General features: G+C 44.7%; 1 protein-coding gene across 13 annotated transcripts in view; it reads right to left on the bottom strand.

The window, feature by feature from the left end:
* Positions 1-1,197: 1,197 nt before the first annotated feature.
* The window catches only part of ABI1 (abl interactor 1), a 76,700-nt gene continuing 66,183 nt past the window's right edge, over positions 1,198-11,714 (bottom strand). For 5 of the 13 annotated variants that reach the window (XM_068673673.1, XM_068673668.1, XM_068673670.1 and 2 more), the window contains 4 exons: positions 11,324-11,500; positions 8,359-8,445; positions 3,992-4,177; positions 1,198-2,248 (listed from right to left, as the gene is read on the bottom strand). In XM_068673673.1, coding sequence (XP_068529774.1) covers positions 2,073-2,248; positions 3,992-4,177; positions 8,359-8,445; positions 11,324-11,500 — 626 coding nt within the window. In that variant the 3' untranslated portion in view covers positions 1,198-2,072. The remainder of the gene's footprint in view (positions 2,249-3,991; positions 4,178-8,358; positions 8,446-11,323; positions 11,501-11,714) is intronic. The other 8 variants (XM_068673678.1, XM_068673679.1, XM_068673680.1 and 5 more) reach the window with 3 other exon arrangements.

The raw sequence follows: 11,714 nt of genomic DNA, 5'->3' as shown, positions 1-11,714 counted from the left end.
AATAGGTGGTTTGAATGCTTTCCTGGCTGTTAGATTTCCAGGTACTTCTGTAGTTTATGTATGTGAAAGTTTTAGAATAACAAACTATATGTAGACATTAATAGGTTATATTTATTTCGTGAGCCTCCCTGCCTGGAGTACTGTGTTCAGCTCTGGGGCCTGCAGCACAAGAAGGACATGGATGTACTAAAATGAGTTCAGAGGAGGGCCATGAGGATGATCAAGGGACTGGAGCACCTCTCCTACATGGACAGGCTGAGGGCATTGGGGTTGTTCAGCCTGGAGAGGAGAAGTCCCCAGGGAGACCTTAGAGCAGCCTGCCAGTACCTAAAGGGGGCTACAGGGAAGCTGGGGAGGGACTTTGTGTCAGGGGGTGTGGTGATGGGAATGGCTTTAAACTAAAAGAGGGGAGATTTACATCAGATGTCAGGAGGAAATTCTTCACTCAGAGGGTGGTGAGGCCCTGGCCCAGGCTGCCTAGAGAAGCTGTGGATGCCCCATCCCTGGAGGTGCTCAAGGCCAGGCTGGATGAGGCCTAGTGGGAGGTGTCCCTGCCCATGGCCGGGGGTTGGAATTTGATGCTATTTAAGGTCCCTTCCAACCCAACGCCCTCTATGATTCTATTCTATGATACAAAGGTACGTTGTCAGTTGTTAACTTGCCAGTAGTTAATAAAAGGCTTGGTATTTCTAACTCACTCCAAAATGAATGAGTCAGTGGCCAGTCAAAGCTTCAACTCCATCATCTCCCATCACGCATCTATGGAGTCTATTCAGTCCCCTCCCCCTACAAGACTGCTTTGAAGTCCCAGACACATTCCTATGGCAGTAATTAACCGGTACTACCACATTCCTTTTCCAGGTTATTTCAGCCAAAGAATTTGTAGACCAGAGAAGTCTCACCTCTAACCACCTCTGCTTGTTAGCCCTTAATGCAAAGGGCTAAGTGCCTTGCTCCATTCGCTGTTAAAGGAAGCCACATCCTGTTGTGGTTGCTTCCCCTGTGTCACATCTTGAGAGCAGCCTCCCTCTCTGCTCAGCTGGGCACGCAACCAAGTCCAGATACACTTTCTACTGAGAAATGTCAGTCACAGATAATGTCCAAATTACTGCATCTTGGTAACTAGATTCAACCAAGAATCCTTGCTAAAATTTATTTTGGAAGAAAAGAACTTTTAGGAGTTTGTATAATGTGTAATTCAGGTTTCATATCTAATTTATTTGCCCTCTGTCAGTGATAAAGTCATGTTACAAACATTTGCTTTTTAGTACATTGCCTGGGATAACACAGCCATGGTTTTGCTACGTTAGCATTCCAAACTTCTTTGCCAAGCCAACCAACAAAGTAATGGACAAGACCTTTGGTTCACTTATATATTTATGAATGGAAAAAGTCATAATGTAAATTTACTTATTAAAAAAACTTGGGTACAAATTACACATACATAAGACCACCCATTTTTTGATTCACATGGACACCTTAGACCCAAACAACTCATTATAATAGACTTTAGTGAGAATACTCCAGGTAAAGATTACAACAATTGGAAGCATCTTGGATTTTTAAAAAAGTATATTTCAATACATAAGTTTGTATGCATGCTTTAAACAAATATAGTTCAAGAATGAGCAAAGAGTCTAAACAAAAAGTAATATGACCAGCACTAACATTAAACTTCTCATCCAGATTTTAATATGTTAGTCTAACGTAGTGTTAGTTACCATGCTGTACTGAAAAATGTAATGGCACAATCTGAATCATGGTTCATTAAATATTATACCCTACTTCCCCAGAATATTTAGGCTGGTCATAAAATTAACAATGCATAAGTAAATAAGTATAACCAGTTATAGACAGTTGCTTGTTTTACAAATTGCCATCAGGTTAAGACATACCGTCTCCAGAGACTTAGAGAGATGGACATTCAATCATACCATTAAAACAGTATGGCCTGAAGAAATGGGCACATTTTCTGAAAGTATATTAAGACAATTCTGTTAGCTTTTAGTTACCCCTTGTAAATAATCATGGTATGACTGAATACAAGACCCAACTTTGAAAAGCAAAGGATTTTAATCGGCATAGTGCATGATTGATTCGACGTAATTCCCAGGAAACAAGCCAGTTACTCGATTGCAAACTCCTTCATACCAGCCGTCATCGTTCTTCTTTATCACATAAATGATTGCACCCTCCATAAACGACAGCTCATCGTCTTTGTCCTTTGTATAGTCATATATAGCAACAACTGCGGAGTGAACAGAGGAAAAGTTTAGCATCACGCCAACAGCGCCAGTCGGAAATTCTTTTGAAGTACAATTGTATTTTGAAAAGACCAGTTTGCCATGCTGGGGCTTTCCATTCTGAATTCACAGGGTTTTCCTGATCAACATCCAGTACACAAAGTGACATTTCCCTTTTCTTGCAGTACTGGCTACCAGTAAGTGGGCGGTGACTGCACTGGATACTCAGTAAACCTTCTGGTGTGGAGAGGTGCAGTTGGCTGGGGCCCAGCAGAAGAGTGCACACGGACTCTTTAAATTTAAAACTATGAAATAGGTGGTCCACTAAGGTGGCAGTAATTTCTGGTCAGAGTACCTCAAGAGCATACAGATCCCTGCACGGGGATCTCTTGACTAGGAAAGCCTAAAAAAAACCCCACCACTCTATAAAAAGGGACCTATAGGAAATTTTTTTACACAATGGCCCCTGCAACTATGCAGAGATTGCTGCAATGCCTGATTTTGTAAACAGAGCTGCTTAAGGCCCCTCTACAGAAGTGAATGATTTCCTGTCTTTTCTACAGAGTTTCTATGTGATGGGAAGTTTTGGCATTTCTTCTAAAGGGCTGCAATGAGCGCAAGTACCGAAGTTACTGCAGGAAAAAAGTGCAAGTGAATTTACAGCAACATCCACTATATTATGGTACCTGCCTGGTAAATGCATTGCTCTTACCAACCTCCCGCTTACTGTGGCAACTAACAAAGCAGAGATCTCCCTAAGGAAAGGCAATGTTGCCACCTCTAGCACTGGAATTAAAGAATACCACCACGAATACACAAGCTGTGGACAGCACAGCCGCACCCTCTAAAACAGTTGGTATGAATTTATGCAGTCGGCTGTACAGATTCCAAGAACCTACTATATTATATGTAGGTAAAATAATCTTCTCAGAAACAAAATCTTTTCAGAAACCCAATGCCTTAATGCCTAGCAAGTAACGATGCAGCATGTCAGTTATTTTCACCCCATGAGGACGCCCTGCACGGAGCAGAGCCAGCAGGGAAGGTGGAGCAGAGCAGTTCTGTGGCTGCTGCTGTGACAGGTATCGCAGACGTCTCCTTCCATACGCCCTGCAGTGCTAGCCAGGTCCTGAAAAAGCTTGTCACACGGCTGTTGACAAACTGGGCACTGTCCTAACACAGACAGCTCTACAGGCAGGAAATCAGCACCTCAGCTATTCATGGGATGAAGCATTTACTGCAGGAGTTTGTATCTCAGCATAGTTACAGTCTGCTGATCTAGGCTCACTGCAAGTCCCCATGGAAGCCCCACTACATTTCAGAGCAAAACGTCCACTGATCCACTCTGGCCAGCTCTCTGGTTTGATAGGACTGAGACTTCCTGGCATTTATGCAACACTTTCTAGATGATTGCCCAGCAATCCTGAGGTAGCTTCAGACACAATCCAGCAGCTCGGCAAAGATGAAAAAAAAATGAAAAGCCGATTCACATCTGCTTCTCATAACTGTTTTTTTTTTTTAATCCCTTCATTCTAGAATGCTTGAAGGTATTTCATAATCCTTCTAAAGAAGGATTATATTTTATCACATCAGGTGTAGCCACTGACAAACTACGAAAAGAACGGCTGGAGTTCCAACTTAGCAGGGAAAATGGTTGTTTTCACCAGACCCAAGCTAAGTCCTTCATCCTCTTCAGACCCCGTTAATCCTCCAGCACTGCAGTACCACAGAGTTGCCACACTTCTTACCTTTCTCTATATAGTTTTTAGGCGCCCAGGCAGGATCTCCATCCGCGTAGGGATCGCTGTACTGCACAACAGCAGCCTCCTCGTCCTCGTAATCCACAGGGGGTGGGGGCGGAGGAGGAGGAGAGTCATCGAACATCGGCATCTCGTCGGGGGGCGGTGGGGGGGGAGGAGTCGGGCTATCAGCAACTGGAAACGTTGGGAAATCGTGATTTTTTTAATCAAAACCAGCGTGCAGGCACAAACCAACCTGAGGCTGTAGCACTGTAAATAAAAGGGGTGGGGACGACGACACACACACAGCATGCACTATGATCCCATGCACTGATTAGAAACAGAGGCTCCGTATTAAAAGCTACGACATACAGCTACGTTTGGTATTAGTGGTCAGATCTAGGTATAAATGCTACTAGAGTCGAAGCACATGCTGCAGGGCGTAAGCTGACCACCAGCAGAGAGGAAAGCTTCCTGCCCCGACGTCCCCGTGCCGAGGGCTAGCGGCAGCAGCTATGGGAGGACTCCGAGCGGCACCCTCTGAGCCAGGCAGCAACAGGCCTCTGGACTGCACCAGCAGCTCAATTTTTCAACAGATCCTTTGCCTAGACAAACATTTTCATTTGTTTCCAAACACTACTGCCTTGGATTCCTTCTCTCGCAGAGCTAGCCTTCAGGGGGCAAAAAGATCTGGTGCAGATCACGAAACCAGGAAGAGAGCAGAGTTTGAGATCTAACCAGGTAAGAGAAAGCCAAGTAATCCTGCAGAAGGAAAGCTCTGTACAGATCCTCAGCTTCCAGACTAGCTTGTGCACATGCACACATCCAGGATTCATCTCATAGATGGAAAACTACAACAGGCAGCTGCTGTTCTGGGGGGGAAAGTGCTCAAGGAATGAAGTGTGTAATCTAAAATGTCAAATCCCTGCCCTGAGATTCTCCAATCAGCACAATTACAAGTTGCTTTGGGAAAGGGAAAAAGGAGAAAGGCATTCTGGTACAAAGCACTCTTCAAATTAGCTCATCAAATTAATTTTCAGTTCCCAGCAGCTGGCAGCAAAAGGGAGAGGTAGAGGACTCAGATGGGAGCCATGGAGTCACCCCTCGCACTGCTCGCTACACATCAACCTAGGTGTGAGCACCACGAAACCACGAAGTTACCAACAAGAAGTTACTGGCACCGAACGCGGCTTTTTATACAGGAATACAGATTTAATTACGAGCAATTTGGGAGCCTGCACATTGAACACAGACACAGGGCGAACCCCCTTGCTCTTGAAGGTTTGACTGAGGGAGCAGGGCACGTGCTCCACAGGCTGGGTGCGTGCTCCCAACCACGCCGCTAATTTTAGGGAAGCTAAGCTGACCTGCAAGGAATCAACACCACAGCACTGAGTGGAGCTCCAGCTATTGCTAGTTACAGCAGCATTAAGAATTACAAGGGTTTGTAATTACCAGGGTTTCTTTGCTTTAATGCTCTTTATATCTGCCTGGCTGCTGCTCCAGCAGTGCCCAACCTTTGGGCTTCAGCCACGTGCCCCTCATGAGGGGCTTGAGCTCCGCTGCCACATCCCGGCCGTGCTGGTAGAGGGGAAGCCAAATCCCTCTCCGCAAGGGCCAGGAGCTGCTGGGGCAGCAGCCCGGGCACCCAGCCTGCGCTGTCCCCCCTCAGGGAGCTGCTGCTCTTCCTCACCTGCAGGCCCAGCAAATTGCAACGTGACCAGCTGGGCCACGCAGCCCACAGCCCCGCATCAGCAGGCTGCCTGCCACTGTGTCAGGGATCCCTCGGCCATACAGAGCCCCATTTGTGTCGCTTGGAGACAGACTAACAGAGTCTCCGGCCAGCTGAATGCTGTGCCTTGCCTGCGTTACTGAGCAGCACTCCCAGGCAGGCTTCATTAATCCACCGCAGACACACGACAACACGATTTATAAAGGGGCCAGGGCTGTGCAGTCTTCTCGGCACATCTCTCACAAAATGTATTTCTAGCCTTAATTTTCATGTGCAGTCAGGAAAAGAGAGCATTGAAGCAACGCTCCTTTGGGATGCTGGGAAATCCTTACCTCAATGAATGCAAAAAGTTGTGTTTATTTGACAACGAGTTGCTTATTTGAGAAGAACAAAAGAGGGGAGGAAATGCAAGCATGGAAGTGCCAACACTGATAGACCCTAACCGAGATGCAGTGCTGAAACTGCGTGCTTCACGGGAAACATATACAACGATTTAACTTCACATTAAAACAAGGGGAGAAAATGGAACAGAAAATTAGACAAGTACCACCCCATGGACATATCCCCACCTCTGGGATTTTAACCTAGACGTTTCCTGGCTCTGAACATAAAACAGGCAGAATCTAGAATAGCATTAATTTTCCTAGGAGGGGGAAGAAAAAAAAAACAGGGAGAAAAAAAAAAAATGCACAGAAACCCACTCTAAATGAGAAAGGGGGACCGGACCAGTATTTATACAGCTCCAAATTGAAACATCCTCTCTTGTATGTGCTCACATTCCTGTTCTTTAAGTGGTTACCAGCAGGGTCCTCTTTAAAGGACTGGGTGTGAACGTGACAGTGCAGCAGTCTACATCCGATCAGAGGTCTCTGGGCACACCACAAAACCTCTCTGAAGGAGATACCCACAGGTTGGGCACAGGGCGCAGGAAAAAAGGAATAGGCCTGGTGTGTTTTCTAATCCATCTGCCCTAGAAGAAATCTGAAAGACTTCCACGTAGTGGGGGGTGTTGCTTTCCAAACCCACGGATCTTCACGATAAGGAAGGATCATTTTCCCACAAAAGGCAAGCCTACCCACACGTCTCCTAACTCCACTCCATGTAGACATCTGGTAGAAAATGAGGCAGACGAAGCACACAACGCCAAAACTCAGCAACGGCCCCTACAGCCAGTTTTGCTGAGCGTATGCTTGGACTGCCACACGCACTCCCACCTCCAAGATGCAGCTCAAGGCTATGCTCATTAGGTAACTTTCCAACCCAAGGGACTATTAAAGAAGGAAAATAAACGGAACAGTTCCTAGACCAGATTTCAAGCTTCAGCTATTTTTGCTGCAATCTCGTTCCCAAGCCAGCTTTATTTCTTGTTGTGGCACACACATAAGTCTGTCCCTTTCACCTCGGCTCTCCCGAGTGCTGTGTTACCTCCAGGAGGACGATACGTGGCACAATTCAGAAGCAGGTGCCAATTTTCTCAAGTTTATCTGCAAGTGAAGACATTCAGCGACCTTCATCTTTAGGGAAGTCTACCTCTAGGCCTGGCATTTTGGGACGGTTTGTCAACGCATTTTTGTGGCATGCTGTTCTACATCGTGATTCTTAGCATTCACCTGGCAGAACACCAAAACATCTTTTTGAATGGCAACCATAGAGATGCCTCTTATCTCTAGGGGAATGCTCAAACATGAGCACTTAAAAGCTGGTACGGGAAGCTGGAGGCCCCTAAGTACACGCTGGAGCATCACTACATAGTAAGAGCCTCCGAGGCTCTAGCAGGCTTTGCCACAGTTCCCAAACACTTTAAGAAATGTTTTACACTCATTATGTATGTTTTCATGCCCTATCTACATTGTATTTGCTCTGTTGTTTATCGAACTACAACATTTTCCTATGACAGAGATGTCCCCGCAGCAGGAGCATGACTTTACCCCTGTGCTAGCATTTGGGACAGAGCAGCCACCTGGAAGGAATCAAACAAAAACAGTAAGAGCAGAGAGACCAGTGGAAAACACCTTGCAGCACAGATCATAGCCAGGAGGCATCTCTTTCACAAACCTAACTGGCAAAGCTATGCTGCAGGAAGCTCTGCAGGGAAACCTGGCTAGAGGACACAAAGAAATGGAGAATGAAAGGCTGACGAGAGGAGAAATACCTTAGGAGCTCCTTTGTAGTGGCATTAGATCATAAGACTGCACATTTTCAATTGACTGTGTAGGTTCCTAAAAACTACTGAAGGATTAGAGCCAGTGGTTACGCAGTGCATGTTTTGACAGTCTGCATAAGCCTTTCTAACAAAAACTAATCAATTATCCCTACTGAAGAAGCCTCAGGCAGGATGAATCAACATGAAATTAATATTTTTAATTAAGAACCGATTCTATATTCAGACCAAGCAGATGCCACGCATTTCACGCTGTATTTCTATGATAAATTTGCAGCTCAGATCTTAAATGGGTCAGTAATAATCATGCACGTTATAAAATATTGAAGAGTGTGCCCTTCAGCTCCGATAGCATATCGACACTAGAATGCAAGATGGTATTAGCTTCTGGAAAAGGAAACAAAATAGAGTCTGACTTGCCAGCCATGCATGCTAGAAGAAAGTAGGCTCTACCCTTTAACAGCTCAGCTTGTCCAGACTTACTGTTTTCCTGCACCCTGGCCACGAAGCCTGTGAGAGGTATCTGTGGAGTCAACTGAGGCATAGGGGGAGGGGGTGGAGCAATAGAAACTGGTAGCAACGCACACAGCATTTCGGGGGAAGTCAACGGACACAGGGGAAAAAAGGAAAAAAAGAAAAAAAAAAGGAAACAAACAAAAGCAGCCGTCAGTAACGAGGACCACAAAAAACAAAGTATGTAAAGAACAACAAGAACACACACACACGGAAGAACCTTCTTCAAGCTTGTGTTTCCAACAAGGCTGAATTCGTGGCTAGCCAATTGTGGCTTGAAAAGCAAAATGTGCCCGTGCCCATCTGCGCAAAAGGCAGGGCACAGGCTGCGTGTCGGGGAGCTGCGTGTGCCAAGGGGACTGCTCAGCCTCGCTTGGGCAGCACGCAACATGGGGCTTTCCATCATACTGCTCAAACACAGGAGTTCTCCTTAAAAAGCGTGCTACCAGAAGAGGAGGTGATGCTGTAGAGGATGCTGGACTCCTCCTCTAACATAAGAGCAGGGAGCTACACCAAATGCAGCGAAGCAGCCCTGCCACAGAGCAAAGACGACTGCTTTGCAAAGGCAACGATGCTGTCATGTCAATGCTCCGTGTCTGCACAGGGAGCACCTCCTGTCATTTTGCTCTGCTCAGGCTTACGAGCAGGGCAGTGGAAAAATGGGAAAAGGGACCTCGTTGCTTGTTGGTAGGAAAACGGGAGCTCTATTTTAAATGATCAAGTCTTCTCTGGTTAGAGGCGCTCAGCAACTTAATAATCTGGCAAAGGCTTGAATAGCTACCACTGGCTACACCGGTGCCCAGAGCTGCCCAGGAAGCCACAAGCTCATCTCCTGTGAAGTACGGACCTCCTCAGCGAGAAATGAGGTGTGAAACACAGGCACCAGTGCTCAGAGGTGCTGGGCTGACAGCTGAGGTGTTCAACTCTTTCCTCTGCAAGTAGGAAAGAGGCATGGTGGTGGCAGGATGTGCCATTTATAGTACCAGCTCTGGTGGGACACCTCCCAGTGAAGGAGGGGGGGGAGAAAAAAGCAAACAAAACAATAAATAAAAAAAAAGAAACAGAAAAAGAAACAAAAGAATATAACTCATTTGTTCATATCAAGCCCCTTCCCAGGAGAATTTCTCTTACACTGAAATAGAGAAGTTCCTGTGAAGGTGGGAATTCAGCAGTATACTCCAGTCGGAATCAAATTTGAAAGAGGTTCTGTACTTCCAAGTATGCAACAGTTTTAAACAAAGCCGTAACTAAGATTAATGTTTGATGAATAAAAACAAAGCATTTAGTTCATTACAAAACCAATAATCAAATCAACTGTATGGGGAAAACAATCAATAAAAGAGGGACAACAAACAGGTTTCTCACAAAATTGAAGTAAACATCTAAGAAAAAACAGAATATTTGTTAGCATGAGAAGTAAAATCTTAAAGAAACATGGAACCTAGATTTAATGTCAAGACAGTAGCATTAAAAAAAATCACCAGTTACAGAAATGGAGAAAAATAGTTTAAAGTAGAAAAACACCCATCAAAATACTGTTCAAAAAAAAATCTTGACAATCAGTATTTTGAAAACACCAGAGAGGCTAGACTAAGGAACAGCACCTGCATTTGAGCAAAAAATTGCTTTGGAAAACTACAACTGTTCAGAAACAGTGGTGTGCAGAGCATTCGAGGCAACTGAACTATTTCCAGGATGCCCTGTTTGTTCAACAGAATACGACTGTTTGAACAGGAAGGAGTTTCTATTGCTATGGTGAATTAATTGCAGGGAACAGGAGTGTGGAGGGAAATGAAGGGTCAGTGTGGGTCAGAGAGAGTAGCAGGAAAATTAGGATTGGAAAGAAAGCTAGATAGGTACTGTGCCTGCATACAAAGATGTTTTTGGATAAATGTAATACTTGTGAACCTCTGAGAAAACTCTTCACCTCAGTGTTTCAAACATTCCCTATCTATTCTTTCCTTAAGAGTAAGTATACTAACAACCAGCACTCATCCGTAGTGAGCTTTAGCCCGAACATCTACGTTTTGTTTTAATGAAACATCACTTTGAAGTTTAAGGAGTTGGCACACCACCAGAAGCCACTGGAGTCCTATCACTCCTCTACTTATATTTGGTCAAAATTATCCTTGCTGGAGTTCTTCCTTGCTGGAAGCAGCAAGGCAGAAGTTCCTGATCTAAACCTAGCTTTCCACCAAGATCATTCTATTAGATCCCTATTTTTGCAGAGCTTTCTGCAGTCAACCTTGCTTGCCTTGCCAGGTGGTTAGGCAGAATGTTGATGACTAAAACTAGCTCAGTTTTAGTCCCAAAACTAGCTCCACTGCATCCCATCCGTCATCCATCCCCATCTATTCTACTCGTGTGGAAGCACAGAGGAGTTGTCTGCTGAAAAGAAAAGAGGCTGAACTCTTCTGTCCTTTCTTTAACAGTAAAGTTTCAAATGAAGAACAAAGGAGAAACTTGGAATCAGGAATAGGATTTGGGAATGAGACAGAGACAGGGAGAAACTATGTAATGGGAAAAGCTTGTCATAGGGGCGCTGTGCTCTGACAGCACTCTCTTGCCACTAGCCCAGTAGTGGAGGGAGTGTGCTACAAGCACATTAGGTCTCCTGAAAAAAAATCTGATTTTAGTTTATGTTCCCCAAGCACACCTGAAATACTAAGTATAATGTGCCTATAATTAGATAGGCAATCATAATAATTTCTTGCCATGAGTAACAGCAAACAACTCAGGGGAAAAACAGTGTAATTGCATACAGTGCAATCACTTTACAACTTAAAAAGGGTTTTTCTTGTTTGTTTTTCCTTCTATTTTAGGAAAGAAAGCAATAATCTTATTGATGCTCTTCACAAATACGTTAAAATGTCATGCATGCTTTTACAATCATTTTGCTCAAAACAGTTTGTGATTTCAGAGCTCAGAAGCTTACTTGAATTTTGAGAATAAAGAGGCCCGCCATTAACATGAGGTTGAGCAGAAAATGGGGCAGTCACAGAAGGATTCCGTCTGTATCCACCAGAAGATGCTGAAGAAGTGGTAGAGTTGTGTCGCGAGATTTGCCTGGTCATTGTGCCATACTGGGAACCAGGAGCTGAACCCGGAGCAGCTGAAAAGCATTAGCCAGAGGAACCGAGGAGAAGACTTAAGCAGAGAATTACTTGGGGCAGAATGCAGAAAATAGAAAAAGCCCAGAACATGGGAATCACTTGATTACAGACCACCAATAACTTAAGGCAGTACCAAGAGATTAATAGAAAACAAACACCCTTGTTATAATCAATAATGAGAAAAAAACACACAGGACATAAAATAACATTGAT

Source organism: Anas acuta, chromosome 2, assembly GCF_963932015.1.
Source record: "Anas acuta chromosome 2, bAnaAcu1.1, whole genome shotgun sequence".
NCBI lineage: Eukaryota > Metazoa > Chordata > Aves > Anseriformes > Anatidae > Anas > Anas acuta.
This window is presented reverse-complemented; position numbering and strand designations above follow the sequence as displayed.